General features: G+C 32.6%; 1 protein-coding gene and 1 long non-coding RNA gene across 2 annotated transcripts; one reads left to right on the top strand and one right to left on the bottom strand.

Moving 5' to 3' along the window:
* Positions 1-4,901: 4,901 nt before the first annotated feature.
* On the bottom strand, positions 4,902-18,874 carry LOC140859657 (uncharacterized). Its single transcript, XR_012143317.1, has 2 exons — positions 18,737-18,874; positions 4,902-5,228 (listed from the first exon to the last, which is right to left on the bottom strand). It is a non-coding gene; the product is annotated as an uncharacterized lncRNA (long non-coding RNA).
* Positions 18,864-20,931, top strand: LOC140859656 (delta(3,5)-Delta(2,4)-dienoyl-CoA isomerase, peroxisomal-like). Its single transcript, XM_073261776.1, is given in 3 exon segments — positions 18,864-19,186; positions 19,189-19,587; positions 20,563-20,931. Coding segments are annotated over 3 exon segments (855 nt in total). The 5' UTR covers positions 18,864-18,921; the 3' UTR covers positions 20,754-20,931.
* Positions 20,932-21,266: the final 335 nt, after the last annotated feature.

The raw sequence follows: 21,266 nt of genomic DNA, 5'->3' as shown, positions 1-21,266 counted from the left end.
ACGTGCGCGCGCGCCGGATGGGTGGATTGAAAGAGCAGCATTGTGCCATGGACCCAGTGAAGGCTTATCCATATATTTGAAATGGGACAAGACTGGGGCCTTGACCGGTAAACTCTACAAAAAGCCTTTGATTGAAGCTAGGGTTGGGCAGGTGGGCCATCCATGATGAATTAGACAATTGGAAATAGTTTTTAGAGAAATGCTTTATGCACCGCGGGTGGTGCATGCATACAGTGCACATTGCTCTCGATGATTGGCTCATACATGGGATTAGGGCACAACGCCCAAAAAAAAAAAAAATTTCTTTTAGCCCCGTACGTGGGCCAATCACTGCAGGTGGTATGCATGGTGCTGTACTGCCCACGATGCACAAAGTATTTCTCTAGTCTTTATTGTCATCAACACTAGTCCAATAAATAAATAGGCAATGTTGATGTTTGTATGGTTCAGCTTAAGATACAGATCAATCTAGATAAGAATAGGTGAAGAAATGAAGTTATATAGTATATTAATTTGCTAACCATCATTATTAAGTATTTTGATTTTATATTTTTATTCTTCTTTACTTTATTGCGGAGCAAATTTGTGCTCCCTCCAGATAGCCATGATTGGATGCTGAAGTCCCTCAACTGAAAATGAAAAAAGTATAAGGCAAAGTTGAAGGGAGACTACAAGAGAGAGGGTGACAGATGAGGATGTTGCTGGTACTTGTTCTCTTGATATAGACCCTCATCAATATAGGAAGCTTATTCACCATTGGTTCTCCAAAAGGGGACAGATTTTGTACACTCATCATATTTTATATTTTTTTTATTACTGACGCAGATTGTTCTTATATACAAGATATATCATACTGTTTATTTTATCTCGCAGACATATTCTAATATTGATAGAGCTGCACCAGCAACTCAGTTTGTTCCTCATATATCGGGATCCAAGAGTTATACGCAACATACGACATAGATAAGAATTCATATGTTTCTTTCAAACTCGTTATTAGACTAGTTTGAATTACGTAGATGCACTTATGCTTCTTAATGAAACTATGTATCATATATTGTGTACTATGTATCAAAATACTTACAGATTTTATTGAAACTCTTAAATTTTTTTAATTAAAATTAAATTTTTAATACCTATTGAACTGTGCATCATGTATCATATATCTTGCATCATGGATAAGGAAGATTTTGATATGCAAATATATAAAAGAAGTGTCCCCTTATGCAGCTAATCAATGAAGGGAGGTGTTATATGCAAAAAAAGAGAAAAACTTTATTTTTTGTGTTAAGTATGTTATAATCTTGTTAATTTAGTATCACATGATTATTTGCTCTTATGTCTCTTTTTGCTTGGTCCACTATCATCAAAGACTTCTACTATCATGGCTTCTATTGCTCTGATGTGGTATTAGCTGATTGGGGTGCTTGTTATGTTGAATTTAGTATTTTGATGGTTTCATTTGTCATTAAGCATATGTGGTATGCATATTTGTAATATGTATAGGAGAGTTAAGTTCAGGTTGGGTTGGCAATCTACCTTACTTTTGATCTTGGCTGGGTGTCGTATAGGAATTTCCAAAACCTAGATGCTGTTCCTGTTCTCAGATTTTAAATTTGCATGCCATATATAAATTAATTTCAGGTTGTTGAAGGGGTTCTGTAATCCTTTTTCAATTTCAAGCATTATTTTTCATGTTCTTCTGTCTTTATTCCATGGTACATCTATTTAACCATGATGATATTATAGTCCACTGATTTGATGTGTCGAGGACCATCACGAATTCTCTAGTTGTCCAAGTGTCCGGACACGTTAAAAAATATAAATTTTGAAATATCCAGATGGCATTGAAACCAATATGCCCCCTTATAAATTATCCCACAAGAAACACAAAAATAAAGAAAGGGTTGATCATTTAGCCCCTCAAACTATTCTATCTTGTTTTTAAATAAAGGGTTAATATGAGCTAACTGCCATGTACTTGAGAATGTCATGCCCTTACAGCTCTTTATCATTTGGATAGCAACCTTGAAATGTCTTCAATTTGAGAATGGCAATGGGTCTCAGGTCAATTTATTTAGATAAACCTATAATAAGGTAAGGTTGTAGCCAACCACCACCATTTGAACATCATTTGTTAGCTGAGAACTCAAAAGCAACAAACAAAAATGAAGTCAAGAGAGGCTTAAATGTCAAAATAAGGACCCATTGTTTGGTGGATAAATATCAATAAAAAAATTAATCAAATTTTTTATTGACCATCTTATCCATATTCTTATACTTCTTTAGATAGATAAATTATTTTTTTATAATAAATACTTATCAATAAAATTGAGGAAGTCTTACCCATCTAGGAGCTAGGTAAGTCATTTTCTTGTGAACGAAAAAAATAATATTTTTATTTAATTGCTAATATTCTTAACTTATAATAATAATGCAATAATATATAATACTATCTTATATATAATAATATGATATTATTATCGAACAATAATATTTTATTATTTTAATATAATATATTATTATAATATTATAATATAATATATTATTTTATTATTATAATATATTAATTAATATCTTATATTATTTAGATAAAATAAAATATAATATAATAGTATATTATTTTAATATATTATAATATTATATACTATATTATAATATTTATTTTATTTTATTATATATAATATAATTTATTATATTTTATTAGATTATATATTATAATATATATAATATATTATATTATGTTATTATAAATAAAAGATATTATAGAAAATATGGATAGATTTTATTAACTTATTTAAAAAATTAATAATGCAAATGTATATAGATAACAGATTTTTAAGTTATTTTTAATATATAAAAGAATATGAATAAATTATTTTTCTATCTAAATAGTATCTGAAAAATATGTATTTAAAAAAATATAAATTTTTTGATAAATTTTTTATTCTCAAAATAATGGTATAGAGTGGGAGAGAATAAAAAGAAAATAAAGTGCTGAAGAAAACAAGATGAGTTACAAACCTGCCATCGCTCCATATTCTTGGAGCATATTACATTCTTCTAGTATGGACTCTACAAGCTTGCTGATAAGTTGAGCCAAGAGTTAACCAGCTAATGGTCCACCATAGTGCTTCTATTGTTCTAGGAGCCTAAGATCAAGGTTTCAATGATTTGACCTACAGTGACTTGTTGAGTCTGAGGGTCCAAGCCTAACATGATCCCTCTAGAATCTGATTGGTCTTGGAAACGCTAACCAACTCAATTACGCAACTTCATCCATTTTGGATTAAAGAGTATGGAACAAATAACTGCTTCAAGTTCCCAATTACTTGGGTTACCGGATCTGGTTGAGTGGTATATTAAAAAATGTAGCTGATGGCGATGCCATTGTGACAAAGTTAACAATACTTTATGAAAAACAGAAAAAAAAAAAAAAAAAGAAGCAACGCTTTACAGAAGAAAAAGGTCTTATGTGCACTGATGCATTTGTATGAGACTGGAAAAGGTCAGCTCTTGTTGCGGTTTTGTATCAAATAATTTGTGGTTTAATCTCTTTTAACCTGTATTTGTATTTGTGTGCTATATATGTTTCATCTGTCATTTGTTTGTCTCATATATGTTTTCAGCATCTCCCTTCCTTTCTTTACTCTATTTTTTTCAGATTTGTAGCATCATAGAAACATATCACACATTATATAATATATATCATAAGTATCTTGTATCATTTGTGGTATATCATTGACCATATATGTTGTAAAATATATTTTTTTAATGTAGTTGGAAGAGATGGCAGAAAACATGGTCAGATGGAGTTTTATAGGATGACTTGTTATAGCACATTTTATAAAATATATTGGATGTAGTCTAAGAAGGTTGACAAAATTATTTTCTTCTTTATAAAAAAATAAAGAAAAGATTCACTTATAGAAGATAGAAAAATCAAAATTGAAAAAATTGGAAGCATGTGCAATATTGTTCTAAGATGTATTTTATTTCTCATCCTAAAAATACCATACCAAGATATGACCGATATCTTCCATCCACGAGCATGACTGTAGAGGAGGTTGATAAAGACTCTTTTACCATTCATGAAGATGAAAAAAAGAAATATTACAATAGAAAAGAGAACTATTGAAGAATAGAGAAGAAGTTTAGAAGGCTCTTGGATGGCTTATAGGATTAAATCCCAAGGAGGCCTTTTTATACCAACATATTCTGACCATTTGGGCTGGCCCATTAAAGCCAGAAATAAAATTTTTAACGTTCAGAAATTTAAAAGCCCAAAATTAAAAGCCCAACATTCAAAATATTATGTTTCGGGTTGGCAGGAAACCAAGCCTGCAGCCATGCCCCACCCGATTTGGTTATCTTCCATTCTGTTTTGTTTGCATGTGCATGTATTAAAGATTTTTCTTCAAACCTCCTCAAATACTCCTAAGAGCTTGGGCAAACCTTCTTCTTATAAAAAAGGCTCAAACAATCTTTTCATTTCCAACATGGGACTAAAAGATCTCAATCAAGATAGTCAAAAGATAAAGCACATTTGGAGGAAAACATATTTGAAGAATTTTGGATTTTCAAATTTAAATTTTCCTCCAACAATCCCTTACAAAACTTAGAATTTTTCAAATAATAGTAAAATAAAATAAAATATAAATTTTTGGATGCTTATACTATGCAATGGGTAAGGTGTCTTTATAAGGCTTAACCTTATTTAGTATGAATAGTTTCCATCTGAAAGAATCGGAGTAAATCAAATCTTGATCTATGCTCCTTTGACCTAGATTTTAACTACCACACACATAGTACAGAGTTCTTCATCACGAATCCGTGCATTAGTAGCCCTGTATATATATCTTAATTTTTCATGAGAATTAATCGAGATAGTCCAAATCTCATATCTGCAGCCATATACGGAGCTCTTATATATGTGAGTCCCTCCAAGAATGTGTGTAGAGTCACATCTCGCAAAAAATATCATCTCAGGTCTCATTCAGAACTATAACTCTTCTTTAATCACTACACAAGAGTACTAAATACTATAGGAATAGGATATAATATCAGTTCAATATATGCTTTTTGACTAACCAATTAGGTTGTTATTATCATATTGAACTTACTTCAAGAGATCTCTCATCACTGAGGTTGGATTTCTACTATTGAAAGATCCATTACGGGCAAACTTCCATCCGCTTGATGTCTTAAGGTTCTTCATCCTGTCAAGCCTTTAGTAAAATAGTCAGCAAGAATTTGGTTAGATCTTATAAAATTTAATAATATAATATCATGTTTTAATTATCATCTAATACACTTTTGTTTAAGTTTACATATCTATTAGTTTTAGAATTTATGAGTTTCTTTACATAGAAATCAATTGTAGCTCTATAATCACAGTGAATAGATATAAGAGGAATAAGAGTTTGTATCAAAGGAATAGATGATCATAAATTTTTTAGCCACTCAATTTCTAAAGATGTGATATCAAAGGCTATTAATTCTACCTCCATAGTGCTAGAGTGCTTCTAGCTATTATAGTTTGCTTTATAAATTGTCAAGAAATAGCACTACCATCAAGAGTAAAGATATATCCAGAAGTAGACTAAATATATAAAGGATCAGACATCCAGTTGGCATCACTATATCCCTCAAGCATAGCAGGATAGCCAACATATCTAAGCTCATAAGATGTGGTACCTTTAAGATATCAGAATACTCTTTCTAAAGCAATCCAGTGAGACATGCTACAGTTACTGGTATACCTACTCAATTTGAAAACAATATAAGTAATATCATGTCTAGTTCTATTGGCTAAATGCAAGAGTGATCCAATGATTTGAGCATATTTTTCTTGATTCACAGAGTTACCAGTATTGTTTACTAATTGAACACGAAGATTATATAGTGTAGACACACGACTGAGTATCTAAATTTGTTTAAGATCATTTGAGTACAGTGTGATTAAGTTAGATAATAAGAATTAAATGATGTAATAATCTTCATACTTAAGATTACAACAGCTTGACCACAATCTTTCATGTTAAAGTGATTTGATAATAAAATTTTGATATTATTAATTAAATCAATATCTAGTGCTAGTATTAGACTATTATTTATATATAGACAAAAAAAGAAATATCGATTATCAAGTCCCTTATAACATAGACAATTGTCAAAATCATTAATTTAAAAATAATAAGAAAGAATAATACTATCAAAGTTCTCGTACTAGTGCTTAGGTGCTTGTTTCAGCACATATAAGGACATAATTAGCTTACACACTTTATTTTCTTGTCCAGGCACAGAAAAACTTTCAAATTATCTCACATAGATCTCTTCTTTTAGATCACCATGAAGGAAAGCAATTTTGATATCTATTTAATGAATAAGAAGTTTATGAATAGAAGCTAAAGCAAGAAAACTCAAATAATAGACATATGAGCAACAGCTGAATATGTATCAAAAAAGTCAAAGCCAGCATTTTGCTCAAATTCTTGAGCTACAAACTGTGCCTTATATCTTTCCACAGATCCATCCACTCTAATTTTTTTCTTAAAGATCCACTTACATCCAAGAGATTTGCTTCTATAAGGTAAATCAGTAAGAATCCAAATATTATTTTCAATGATTAATTCTATCTCACCATTTATAGCCTTCTAAAAAAGCTTCAGAAGAGCTCATAGCATCTTGATAAACTATCGATGTTTCTTCAATCATGAAGGTGATAAATTCTTCACCGAAACTCTTTGCAGTTCTAGCTCTCTTGCTCCTCCTAAGTTCAAGTGGAAGGTTAGGTTTTATAAGGTTATGATCAGGTAAGGATGATTTGATGAAAAACCAAAAGTTGAAGATATTGATGGATAATCAAATGCTTGACTAAAAATTTGAGTTTTGAAAGGAAAGATATTTTTTGTTGGAACAATACTTAAAATTTCAGATGTAATTTAAAAAAATTAATAAGAATTTTGATTATAAAAGAATATTATAAATAACTTACAGAAATTTAAGAATAAAAAATGATCAAACCGAAAGCATGCGAGACACTGTTCTAAGGCATATTTTATTTCTCATGCAAAAAATACACGGAAACACCGCCTCAAGATATGACTAGTATCCTTTTCCTACGAGCACAACTATGGAGAAGGTTGATAAAAACTCTTTCAGCATCTAGAAAGATGAAGAGAATAAAAAATATTATAATTAAAGAGAAAAAATCATTGGAGAAAGAAGATTAGAAGGCTTTTGGATAGCTTGTTGGATTAGGTCCCAAGTGGACCTTTTTATAGCTAACCAATATGATTGTTTATGATCGTTGGGATTTTTATTGATCTATTAAGGTCTTTAATAAGGAGTTTAATAGTCAGAATCTTTAATACAAAGTCCAATAGTCATAACATAAAAATTAGATTAAATGCACATTATCGTTGGTAATTAGGAGCCCAACGGTCAGAATTTAAAATCATGATAATGAAAAGATTAAAATATTTAAATGATAAAATTAAAAACAACATAAAAAATGCTTGGAAAAAAATCTTAGAAAAATTTTGAGATTTTTTTTGGATTCTCTTCAACAATCTCCCACAAAATTTAAAATTTTTTAAAAAATTATAAAATAAAATAACACAAATTTCTGGGTACTTATACTATACAATGGGTAAGGTAATTTAACCTTACTTAGTTTGAGTAGTTCCAATCTAAAAGAATTGAAGCGAACCAGATCTTGAACTATGTTTCTTTAATCTAGACTTCAACTACTACATATATAGTACAGAGTTTCTTCATCGCTAGTCTATACATTAATGGCTCTGCACATATGTTTTGATTTTTCATGAGTTGCTAGAAATAGCCCAAATCTCATATTTGCAGTTATGTACGGATATTCTCATATAGGTAAGTCCCTCTAAGGATGTGTATAGAGTCACATCTCATGAAAAATACCATCTCGAATCTCATTCAGAGATAAACTCTTTCTAACCACTACATAAGAGCACTAATCACTATAGGGATATGATGGAGTCTATGACTCTTATATTAGATAAATCACTTGTACTTCCTAACCAACTAATTAGCTTGTTATTATCACATTGAACCTTTTTCGAGAAATCTTCTATCACAGATGTTGGGTTCCCACTATTAAAAGATCCATTATAGACAAAGCCCCATCCCTCTCAATGACTCTAGAATTTTAATCCTATTTAATTTTTTAGCAAGGTACACTGATAAAAAAGCCTTCCCCCACAATTTTTGAAATATACTAGAACTTATGGTATTGCCAAAGACCATTAATAACTTCATTTTAGTCTCCAGACAAAAAAGAATACAAAGACATCAAAGAAAAAAAACCTTCCTGTAATGCATCAGTTACCAGACATCACTAACAAAACAAATATCATGCTGCAGAAATCCTGATTCAGCCTAATAAAAATGGATGCATTGATGCAAAACAGGGAGGCAATAATTCATTCCCATTAATCTCAGAACACAAGCAGGTTCAGTTACGGAAATCAAATACGAAGTATACATCATTTACATGTGGCCAAGTCCTACTTATCTAGATCCACGTGTCCCTGATTCATAATCACATGAATTTTACGTGTGATAGACACAATACTGAAGGTACCAGTAAATTACAGGAATGAGCTTTTTTTTTGGATAGATATCTCTTTCATATCTAATGACACTTAATAACTTGTGACTCTCTGACCCTCAACAACATCAATTCGCTCATGCAGATGCAATAAACAACAACTAATCTGAAATTCCACCTAAGGTCTCTGACTCAGTGCGCATTATGATGCACAAACCATGAAAAATGTAATTGAACAAGTAATTATCCAGATACATTCATGGAAAAGATTTGTGTTTTATTGAATGCATTGCCATATTTTTGTTATCTTATTAATCCCCTTAGAATTGAAAGCTCACAGAATTGGCATTCACAATCATAAATTATGTAAAGAACAATATGGGAATTAAAAGTTCAGAAAATATAGAAAATAACAAAAGAGATGTAGTGTAATGCAGAAAAGATGAGTTTGCATGTTTGTCAGGTTGAATGGTCTTTGAAAAGTAGGGATCAATTCTATGATTTAACCAATGAGCAACAGTTGACTCAGACCAAGAGATATGGAAAAACTTTCAGTACATTTTTAACTTAGTTGTCTATTTTATTTATTTCAGGCTTATGCTTACTACCATGAACAACTTCAAGCCATCCCAATACCTTCTAACAGTACCAAAAATAGGATGAGGAATGTGGTACAAATGCGAACAACATTGTGGTAGAAGTTCTAGGAAAGCTGTAGTTCCTTTGTGTTTTATAATTTTGCCTTCTCCCTATATTAGCTATTTATGCAGAGGGTACCATAATTAGTGGGTTTCTTGATGAATAAGGATAGATAAACTCAAAGAAACTGAACAGTCGGGACAAGGTTTGATGGTTGTTTGAACTTTTTATTTTTTTCCTGAACCCTCTTTTTGAGCTGGTTGATGAAATTTTCATAAACAATTGAAAACACTTTGATTTTAGATTTTCAAAGCAAAAAGTATTTAAATGATTCAAAATCAATTTACTTCTCCAAACTATTATCTCTTCATCAATGTCCTATAATTCACACAAAAAACCTAGCAGCCAGAATCTAGTTCTACTGCAATCATGCCCCAATCACGAGGCAGATGAGGAGCAGAGGGGTTCCTAGAAGCAAGAATGTCAAGCATCTAACATGCAAAAATTAAACAAATCATAGAAATTGTCATCTCTTTTGCTGAAAGTCTGTTTTCATTGGTAGCTAGGTCATGGTTGGACTTAAAAAATGAAACAATATGATTAGCTTTTTATAGAGCATATATGAACATCAATAAGAAATCAAACAAAAAAACTATCAGAACTCAGAATGTAGGTACCAGAGGGATGGTATCAAGCAAGCTTGGAGGGTCTGGACCAAAAAATAATATTGCTGATAAGAAAATATTCATGTAATGTTAAAAGGTGTTCATACATGGTGCCTTGGTCTACACAAGAATTACAGTTCATGAGTGCATCAATCTTCCTTATGGATGAATAAGATTTTACAAGGCTATGGACATAGATTACTCTGTGTGAGTGATCAAATGGGCATTCAACTCACGCAATAATGAGGTCTTATTTCTAAGACATTCCTCTACATGCATTATAGACCAGCTTAAAATGGAGGGCGACAGAAACTGATCTAATATTGCTTATTTGTACAATATGTATAATTTTTCAAACACACCAGGCTGACTGTCCACGTATTATGATGAATCCTCCAACATTAACTTGTAATTTAGAAAGCAAATACTTCTAGTTTATGGCTGACAGCAAATCATTTATTAGTCAGAAATTGTTATACATGTATCAAGGGGATGTGAATAAGTATCAATCAGCCTACTAAAATATACATCTATAAAGATACAAAATGAATAAGACTAATGTCCATATTTGATAAAACATGTATAGTTATAAATTAGACAAGGAATACCTATATTTCTTTAAACATAACAGACATTAATCAAATATTTGAGTATACCAATGAGTTAGATGGATAAGAAAATTAATAAGAATTTTGATTGTCAAAGAATATGGTAAATAACTTACAGAAATTCAAGAATAAAAATTGATCAAACTGGAAATTCAAGAAAAAAAATTGATCAAACTGGAAGCGTGCAAGGGACTATCCTAAAACATATTTCCATCCCTCGTACAAGAAATACCCAAAAACACCACCCCAAGATGAAAACTTTATTAAAGAAAATTATATATGACTTACAGAATAATAAGAAATGAAAAATGATAAAATTGAAAGCGTGCGATATACTATCTTAAGGCATATCTCTGTCCCTCATGCAAGAAATATTTGAAAACACCATCCAAAGATACGATCAGTATCCTCCCTCTACGAGCATGACCGTGGAGGAGGTTAATGATGAATCTTTCAGCACTCAAAAAAAAATGAAGAGAAGAAAAAATATTGTAACTAAAGAGGGAAAATCATGGGAGAAAGAAGATTAGAAGGCTCTTGGATAGCTTGTTGGATTAGGTCCCAAGAGAGCCTTTTTATAGCCAACCAATATAACTGTTTATGATGGTTTATGACCGTTGGGGCTTTCATTGACCCATTAAAGCTTTTAATAAGGAGTTCAATAGTCAGAATATTTAATATGAAGTCCAACAATCATAAAATAAAAACTAAACTAAATGCACATGACCGTTGATAATTAGGAGCCCAATGGTCAGAAATTAAAATCATAATAATAAAAAGATTAAAATATTTAAATGATAAAATTAAAAATAAGATTAAAAATGCTTGGAGAAAATTTTAGGAAAATTTTGAGTTTTTCTTTTTGGATGCTCTCCAACGGTTTTTAAAGAAAGTTGCATTTCTAGATTCAATGACAGTATCATTTGAGATTCCATTGATTTCAGAATTGACTACTAAAAATCTATAATTGTTGCTATCAAAAAAATATCCTACAAAGGCAACATCTACAGTTCTAGCTCCAATCTTTTTTTTTTTGGTTCAAGAATTCTAACCTTTGCTAGACAATCCCATACTCAGAAGTAGCTTAGTCTAGGAATGTATCCCTTCCAAAGTTCATATGGAGTTTTTTTATTATCCTTAGGTAAAATTCTATTTAGAATATAACAGATTGATAAACGAGCCTCCCCCCACAAGTTTTAAGGTACATCAAAACTTATAATTATGGCATTGACCATCTCTATTAGGATTCAATTTTTTTGCTCAACCACACCATTAGATTGAGATGAGTATAGAGTTGTAACTTCATGAATTATTCCATGCTCTTTACAGAATAAAGCAAATTCATTTGAAGTATACTCACCTCCTCTATTAGACCTTATTATCTTAGTCTTTTTCTCTTGTTGGTTTTTAGCTTCAGCTTTGTAAATCTTAAATTTACTAAGAACTTCATCTTTAGTTTTTAAGAGATAAGTGTAACAGTATTTCAAAAAGTCATCTATGAAAGTCACAAAATATCGACTTCCTCCTCTGATTAGTCCCCTATATGAGTTACATACATTACTATGAATAAGTTCTAACTTTTGGATATTCTTAATTAAGATTGATTTGAAAGGTTTCCTAGGTCGCTTGGATTGTGTCAGATTTCATGTTTAATACTATGATCGATTTTGAACTTAGGGATTAAATTTAAATTGAATATCTTCATGATTGACCTATGATTTATATGATCTAGCCTACTATGCCACACATCATAAGATTTAGTACTCATCATATGAGATTGAGTAGAGACAAAGGAAGACTTCTCATTAATTGAAAGAGGCAGTATATTGATCTTGAAAAGACCCTCAGATACGAAACTTTTTTCAATAAATATTTCTTCTTTGGAGATTACAACTTTATTTAACACTAACACAACTTTATAATCTAATTGTACCAATAAAGATCCACTTATTAGGTTCCTACGAATCTCGAAAACATACTAGACACCATGTAGAATAAGTGTCTTTCTAGATGTCAGCCTTAACTTGACAGTTCCAATCTGTATCACATTGATAGACGTACATCCCATCTCCTATGGTTACACTTCCTCCACTTGAGTTCTAATAGGAACAAAATCAAGTCCTATCATTACAGACATGAATATTGGCACTAGAATCTAACCACCAATCTAAGTTTGAAAAAATAACATTAATAGTAGATACAAAGGTTACTAACCTAAAGGTAGTGTTTGAACGTCTAACCTCTATCATGTTGATTTGAGACTTAGGCTGGTTCAATTGATCCTTCTTGAAAATGATGACCTTTTCTTTCTTCCTATGATAGCAATCAGCAGCCAGATGATTGTTCAGACCACAAACATGGTAGAACCTTGTATCATTATTCTTCTAATTCTCTTTTGGCTAATTAAGTTTAGGTTTGTCTTTAGGACTTTTACCCTTGGGCTTAAAATTCCTTCCTTTAGGTTTAAAGTTGTGGTTTTGATATTGTCTAGGTTGATGACCCTTAAAATTATGATTCTTATCTTGAGAATCAATCTCAGTTAAGTTGACCTTGGTTTGCAGCTAATTCTCTTTAGCCTTCCTAAGTCGATGTTGGTCTTCTATTCTAATAGATTGGATGACTAATTTAAGATTAAGTATTCCTTAAGTTCTTCTAAGTTCTTGGGCAAACTTAGACCAAAAAAATAGTAATTTATCAATTAGGCACGATATTTGGTAATTTTCATCTAACATGGAACTACCCTTACGGATATCATGAATATAGTTTTGAGATTGATGGATTTGGTCATTGATGGGAACATTGTCTATCATCTTATAATTGTTAAAGTCTATAACGGTAAACCTTTGAGCACTTTTATTATCTATAATGTAGGCATCTTCTAAGATATATCAAACATCTTTAGCAGTCTTATATTTTCTGTAGATTTTATACAATTCATCTAAAAGATAGCTAAAAATTCTAAACCTATAATGGAACTCAATTTCTCCTAGCGATTTGTCGAATACATATTGAGTATCAGAGGATTCAGGAGAGGATCCTTTTCAAGGATGAGGATTTTTTCCTATAGCAGATATAAGGCCCAATGTTATGAGCCAAGCTTTTAGATGTTTTTGGCATCTAGCAAATCCTGAGCCATGAAATTTTTCAGACTTGAGACTAGAGGCATCATCACTATCCATTCTAAGAGATTTAGGAAAGAAAATTAGAGAAGAGAAGATTAAAATAAATAAACTGCAAAAAAAATTCAAAAATTCTACTCAGTATTTCCATGATTCTGAATAATCTTTAAAATTGTTTGAGCCTTTAAAGTTATTGGATTAAATCCAACAAAATGAACTATTGATTGAATTGATAACTATTATATCTAAAATTTAGTAAATAAATTTTTAAGAAAAGAACAAGGGTATTCCAATAAATTAAGCTTTGACTTGAAGAATGCTAATCCAAATTTAATTCAAATAAATTAACACAATAAGTTATGTACTATTGGATTAGCACTCTATTAGCTTCTTAAACACAATCCATAAAAATATGCCTTAGATTGTTAGAGCATATTTTATGAAATACACCAGATATAGTCTAAAAAAGCTAACAAAACTATTATCTTTTTTATAAGAAATTAAAAAAAAGACTGACTTACAGAAGATAGCAAAACTAAAATTGAAAAAATCAGAAGTATGCATAGCACTATCCTAAGGTGTACTTCCATCCCTCATGCAGAAAATATCTAGAAATATCACCTCAAGATATGACTGGTATCCTCCGCCTGCGAGTATAACTATGGAGAAGATTGATGAAGACTCTTTCAACACCTAGAAAGATAAAAAAAATATTGCAATAGAAAAAAAAATCCTAGGAGAATAGAGAAGAAGTATAGAAGGAAAAAGCTTAGAAGACGCCTATTAAGGTCAAAAATAAAACTTCCAACCTTTAGAAATTAAAGAGCCTAAAATTAAAAGCTCAATATTCAGAAAATTAAAAGTCCAACATTCAAAAAATTAAAATGATAATTAAAATTTACATGGTCAAATAAAAATTAAAAAATAATGTTTCAGATTGGCAGGGTGCTAAGCCCATGTGCGGCCCAATTTGATTTGGTTGACGCATATTAAAGTTTTTTCTTAAATCTCCTTAAACGCCTCTTAGGGCTTAGGCAAATCCTTTTCTCATATAAAGGGCTTAAACAATCTTTCCATTCTCGATGTGGAACTAAAAGATCTCAATTAAGATGGTCAAAAGGAAAAGCACATTTGGAGGAAAACTTATTTCAAAAATTATGGATTTTCAAATTTAAATTTCCTTCCAACATAACTCATACCCATCGAGATGATAGTTTTATCAGGGATGAGTCGAAAGATATATTTGTATATATTGATAATAAATTTGTATAATGATCTGTAGTTTTATTTTTTTCAAATATTAAGATATGACTTTTTTCTTAAATATAGGATAAAGCTTCATCCCTTATGGTGGAGCGTGTCGGCCCTTTAGCATCTACGAGGCCAGTTGTGTCGAGGCCCAGATGATTACAAAGTTGCTAAGACTGGAATGTTATGTCCAGACGGGGGTTATGGAGTTGGAGTCACCCCATTCGATTGTTTGTAATGAGTAGATACACTCAAAATGCTAGAGAGAGGTATCAATGCAGATATTTGTAGGATCGAGGTGCAGATTGGGATAATGAAACAAAGTTATGACACTAAGATACACATCTTGAGGACTTAGATTGAAAAGCCGACATCCTTGTTGCAGACATTTGTGGACTTTAAGATAAATAAGTACATAACTACATCTATATTTTTGCATAGGCTTAATGATTTGAATATATTATGATTTTCATATTGTCATTTTTTGAAGTTTCTCTATTTTCTTTATAGATTCCTGATAGTTCCAAAGGTCGTAAAGATGATGACGATCATGCTCCTATGGATCATTGATAGCACGATAACTCTTTTTTTTTCTGAGTTATATATATATATATATATATATATATATATATATATATATATATATATATATATATATATATATATATGAACTAATGACACACAGAAGCATCATTTATTTGGAATTAGCTGATGCTTTAAAGTGTCGTTAGATTGCATCATTCACTCTTTACAATGCGAAAAGGAAGCATCAATAAATAATTTTTCATACTTTCATTTCTGATGGTTTTGTGATGCTTTGTGAAGCGCCGGAAGTTTATTTTACAATGCTCATAAGCATTGGCATATGAATTAATTAGCATTAGAAATGATCCAATTTACCATAGTGTGTCGATTATCCTCCATTTGATAGGCATTCTAAATAGATCATTGACATGACGGGATACATAACTATATTATTTGATAATGGAAGTGTATCATTAATTATCTTCAATTATTCTTCCTAGATGAGTGAATTTCTCAAAAATTAATCGATACAGCATTTTAAATAATTTTATTATGAATATTCATGGCCAAACAAGGGTAATAAATTAATGAAGCCAATTATTAATGTTAATGATAATCTTTTTGCTCTTTTTGTTCCAATGTTCGAGCTGCTTGACGCTCTTTTTCCTCAAATGAATAAAAATATAAATTATAAAAAAAATATAAATTTGTAAAATATGCATTTTTCTTCTATCACAATTTGTTCTCTATTTTTGGATTCTTACCATTTTGTTTCCAAACATTTGAAAAACATTTTGTTTTCCCCTTGAATTGCAAACCTTTGGTCCTAGATAAATGGCTTCCAAAAGTTGAAATGGCATTTATGTTCTAAATTGTACTTAGGTGTAAACCAAATAAGCCTTTACCATCATGATCTATGGGTTATTATGCATTCCCAATCAGCACTCCAGTTCTCAACAATGACGATTGGTATGATCAAATTAATAAATATCCAAGTAGATTCTGGGCAAAATATGGTAAAAAGGTTCTTTAAGAAAAAAATCAATTCTAATTGAGATCAAGAACCAGATTTTAATCTAAATCAGATTTTTTAAACACTAGGAATACTAATTTCTTGAACATAGAGTTGAAGGACAATTTTTTTTTTTTTCTGGTTTTCTATGATACTACTTATAACTAGTATTGTTCATTTCCCTTTCCACCACTTGATATATAAATAAGAGATAATCCAAAGATATGAATTTTTTCTTTAAGGTTTTTTAGTAGTGCATATCATGATCAACTGTGAAGATCTCTAATATGGATGCCAAATAATTAATTTCTAAACTATTAGTTTTTTGTTAAAAGTTTAAAGTATACCATGTAATCCAACTTTATCACTAAAATAAACAAGAATACTTTATCTTTTAATATAGTTTTATTACTTAATCATATGATGTTGTCCACAAACCACAGCTATCACTAGCATCATATAAAATGAGCTTGAATTTGCCTTAGGAAAAATTATAGCAATACCTTTCAACTTTATACCCTTTATACATAGATCCTAAAAGTTTCAAAAGTATTAACTAGCTACCAAAACTTCAAATTTATTGCAATATAACCCAACTGTCCTTCTGAATTCTAACACCATTAATAGAGTGAGAAAAAAGATAAAAAATATCCTTGATTCAAAGAGGTTGTCTTTTGTCATTCATCTACTTGCATAAATCTTAAACCACTCCATCTCTATAATCCATCTATTTGTATAAATCTTAAAGCACTCAATTCTCTCTCATCTGTCTACCTACATAAATATTAAAGTACTTCATTTTCTATCATTCATCCATTTGCATAAATATTAAAGTGCTCTATTCTTTGTCATTCATTTAACAGCACAGATCTTAAAGTGATTGAGGGGGGTTTGAAGAGCCATCATACGACTCTATCTAGGGCACATCTTGAACTGACTCTATCTATGGCATAGGAGAAGAGGGGTTATGAGTTGAGCTGAGGCCGTCATCGTTCCTCTGGCTCCCATTTTGCACCTTTTCGAGGCGGCGTTCAATCTCCTAAACTTTTTGTTTGAGGTTATTCTCTCAGTGAGATTTTTCAAGTTGTTGAGAGTAACCTAGAGTTAAGTCTCCACCGGAAGAGACAAGAGACTGCGAGGGCTTCAATGGGATGGGGATCATCTGGCAACAGGAGCAAAGCGATGGGTTCACCGGGGGACTGGATTCAAGCTCTTAAAGTAAGATTGTCAACTGTGTCGAGAGGGAGCCGTCTGAAGAATAGGCTCCTGGGGCTGCTACTGCTTCATCACCTGCTAAAGTCGTTGCATGATATGGTTAGTGCTTGGATCTATTGGACCAAAACATCAATTGCTAAGGATCCGACATTTCGAGAGGTTGTGTGTGTCCCAAAGTAGCGGACAGTCGGGCAATGCTACCTTGGCTGTGGAGAGATGATTGTCGGTGAGATAATAGAGTTGTTATATGCTCTTATTTTCATCGTATCCCTTTTCTCTTCAAACAAATTCTTTCCTCAATGCCAAACTATTACTGCAAATCCCTGATTCGAGGTAAACAATAGTGGTCGACCTCCTTCCCACGTCACTGGTCAGTCTCAATCCAAAGACAGGGGCTCTTTGGAGAATCTGCAAATCAAGTCTATTGTCGTCAGAGATTCTTCGATGTGAGATCCTTCGATGTTTAAGTTAGTTAAAATTTAAAAATAATAATAAAAAAAATGTAAATGAGAATAATTTATTTTTTAAAATAAAATTTATCTGAGAATCTTATATATATTTTTTTATATAGAGTGGAATAGTCGAATATTATCTTTAAGTTTGGTGAAGGAAACAGAGAATCATTGCCTATGATTGTGAACATTGTGGATTGTAAGTTATGGGCATTAATTGCATCACATTAATTCATATTCCCGTGATTTATGAAAACCATCTGAGGCTTTAGGAGATTCTGTTGGATTGTCTTCTTCCCTAATGACCCTAAGATCAATATGCATCCGACCCGGAGGCTTGAGGTATCTGATGCGAGTGTTCAGCCATAATCTGATAAGAAGAAGGTCAAGTCATGCAGCGAAATCCACGACAACAATCATGTCATACTTGAATGTCACGATTTCTAATGGTAACACAATGTAAAGAGCAGACTACGTAACCAGAAAATCTGTTTTAACCAACAATAATGGCTTACGTCACCAGGAAATTGGGATGCATTATAAAAATAATAAAATTTGTCTGGCCCAAAAAAAAAAAAAAAAGTTGGGTATTATCATGCAATTCTTTGGAGTGGGGACTGCAAATTTTATTAGCAAAAAACTAAAATTTAAGAATCCGGAAAGTACCTGCGTCTGAGGTCTCGTGTATTTACGAGTGGACCCCACCTCCCTGCCACATCAGCCACGCACGCTGTTCTCTGTTCGGGTGGAAACAGCGGAGCTGCTCCATCTTCCTCGCTCTCCACAAAATTTTGAGATTTAAAAGGGAAAAATCTCAATTCCGGGCTTCAGGAGAGAGGAGAAGCCAAGCCATGGATGCGGCGGAGGCGGAGACGGAGCTAAAGAAGGGGTTTGAGACCCTGGAGGTGGTCCAGAAGGACCGCTCCGTCCCGGTCTACCACATCTACCTGAACCGGCCGGCCCAGCGCAACGCCCTTACCCTCCCCTTCTTCTCCGAACTCCCCCGCGCCCTCGCCGCCCTCGACCGCCTCCCCTCCGCCCGTGCCCTCGTCATCTCCGGCCACGGCCCCCACTTCTGCGCCGGCATCGACCTCTCCTCCCTCGCCTCCATCACCGCCGCCCCTCCTCCGACGACCCGGCCGCCGTCCGCGAGCTCCTCCGCCGCCGGATCCTCGCGCTGCAGGACGCGATCTCGGCCGTCGAGCGCTGCCGGAAGCCGGTGGTGGCGGAGATCCACGGCGCCTGCGTCGGCGGTGGGGTCGACCTCGCCGCCGCCTGCGACATCCGGTGCTGCTCCGAGGACGCCTTCTTCTCCGTCAAGGAGGTCGACCTGGCCCTCGCCGCCGACCTCGGGACGCTTCAGCGCCTGCCTGCGATCGTCGGGTACGGGAACGCCGCCGATCTGGCGCTCACGGGGCGGCGGGTCTTGGCGTCGGAGGCCAAGGCGATGGGGCTCGTCTCGAGGGTTTTCCCCTCTCGCCAGGCGTTGGAGGAGGGCGTCGCCGCCCTCGCCGGTGGTAATACAAAATTGCCCTTGTTACTTTCTAAAAATTACGATTTTTAATATTTATTATTAGTAGATAATTATTCGTTTGTTTGGAATTTTGTCCTTATATAAGTCGATTTACCAAAGTACCCCTCAGTCTAAGAAAAAACAGAATGCTAAATTTAATCGGTTTTTATTATAATATTTAGATTTTCTTGCCTGACAGGTTATGTTTGAGGTCTGTTTTTTTATGAATAAATATCTGATCAATTTTCTTGTTCATCAGTTTATCTATATTCTTATATTTTCAAGGTGGATGATTTATTTTTTTATAAATAATATTTATCTATGAAAGCAGAAAAGATTTTATCTAGAGACGAATAAATCATTTTTTTCATCAATTAATAAAGTATGTATTTAGTTTTATTTATAAAATATTTTATTTTTATTTTTAATATCTTTATCATTTTATATTCAATAATTTAATATTTTATTTTTTAAATATAAAAATATAAAAATTATTATGAAAAATATGGATGAATTTTAGAAAAAAAAAGATGAATAATATATTTGGAAGTCATTTTTTTTTAATGTATTAGAAGATATGTATAAATTATTTTTTTATTTAAATATTATTTAAACAATATTGATCTAAAACATATAGATTTTTAGATAATTTTTTTATCAAAAATTTTTTTTGATAAAATTTTTTGATAAATCGTCGTCGTCAGAGGAGGTGGTGGTGATGATGGTGGTTGGGAAGGGAGGACCACAGACGGATGTAGGAGAAAGGAGAAAAATGCTGTGGAGAAGCCGTGGCAGAGGGAGATAGAGGAGCTAGAGGCAAAGATTATTTTTTTAAAAATAATGAAATATATAAAAAATAATATATAATATGTTAAATATTTTTTATAATAAAATATTTTAAAGAAGAATCGTAGTAAAATTCAGATTACAAAATTTAGTTCTAAAACTTCATTGGTTGATTTATTTATTTTTATTGAAGGGTTGGCGGAGAAGTCGAGTTTGGCGGTGATGGGAACGAAGGCGGTGCTGCTGAGAAGCAGAGATCTGACGATGGATCAGGGGCTGGATTACGTCGCTACATGGAACGCGGCGATGCTCATGTCACGTGACCTGGAGGAGGCCGTCTCCGCCCGGCTCCAGAAGCGGAAGCCCGTCTTCTCCAAGCTGTGAGACTTTTTGGGACCATTTAATAATTTAGTTCAGAAGTAGTGTATGAATTTATGCTCTACGATCGTTAGATCAGTGGACCCTTTTCGGTCCTATGTATTACCTCAATCTGGATCTGGGGGGGCTCGACATAAATCGCTGGCATGGCCTTAAAAGGCAATTTTATAATATCTTTGATCAATATCTAAATTGATGTGGCTGATATCATATGATATCTCAAACTTTAGAAGTCATGGTTTTGATGGCTAAATTAGACGTGGTTATTTAGAGAACTCTTCATTTATTAATATCAAGCTGGATATTTATATTTTGTTTTATTTTTTTTCTCAAAATTTTACCCTATTTTGATGAAATTTATTCTACACATGAGACTCCAATGTTTAGTGATTGCAATTAGGCATGTGGCTTGCGGAAGGACGATGTGGTAAGATCTCTTAATATTTTTTTAAAAAAAAATTCTAACTTAAAAATAGAATGATTAAAGTAAAAATATTTTTTTCTTAAAAATAACTATTT

The sequence above is a fragment of the Elaeis guineensis genome, chromosome 8, assembly GCF_000442705.2.
Source record: "Elaeis guineensis isolate ETL-2024a chromosome 8, EG11, whole genome shotgun sequence".
NCBI classification, from domain to species: Eukaryota; Viridiplantae; Streptophyta; class Magnoliopsida; order Arecales; family Arecaceae; genus Elaeis; species Elaeis guineensis.
This window is presented reverse-complemented; position numbering and strand designations above follow the sequence as displayed.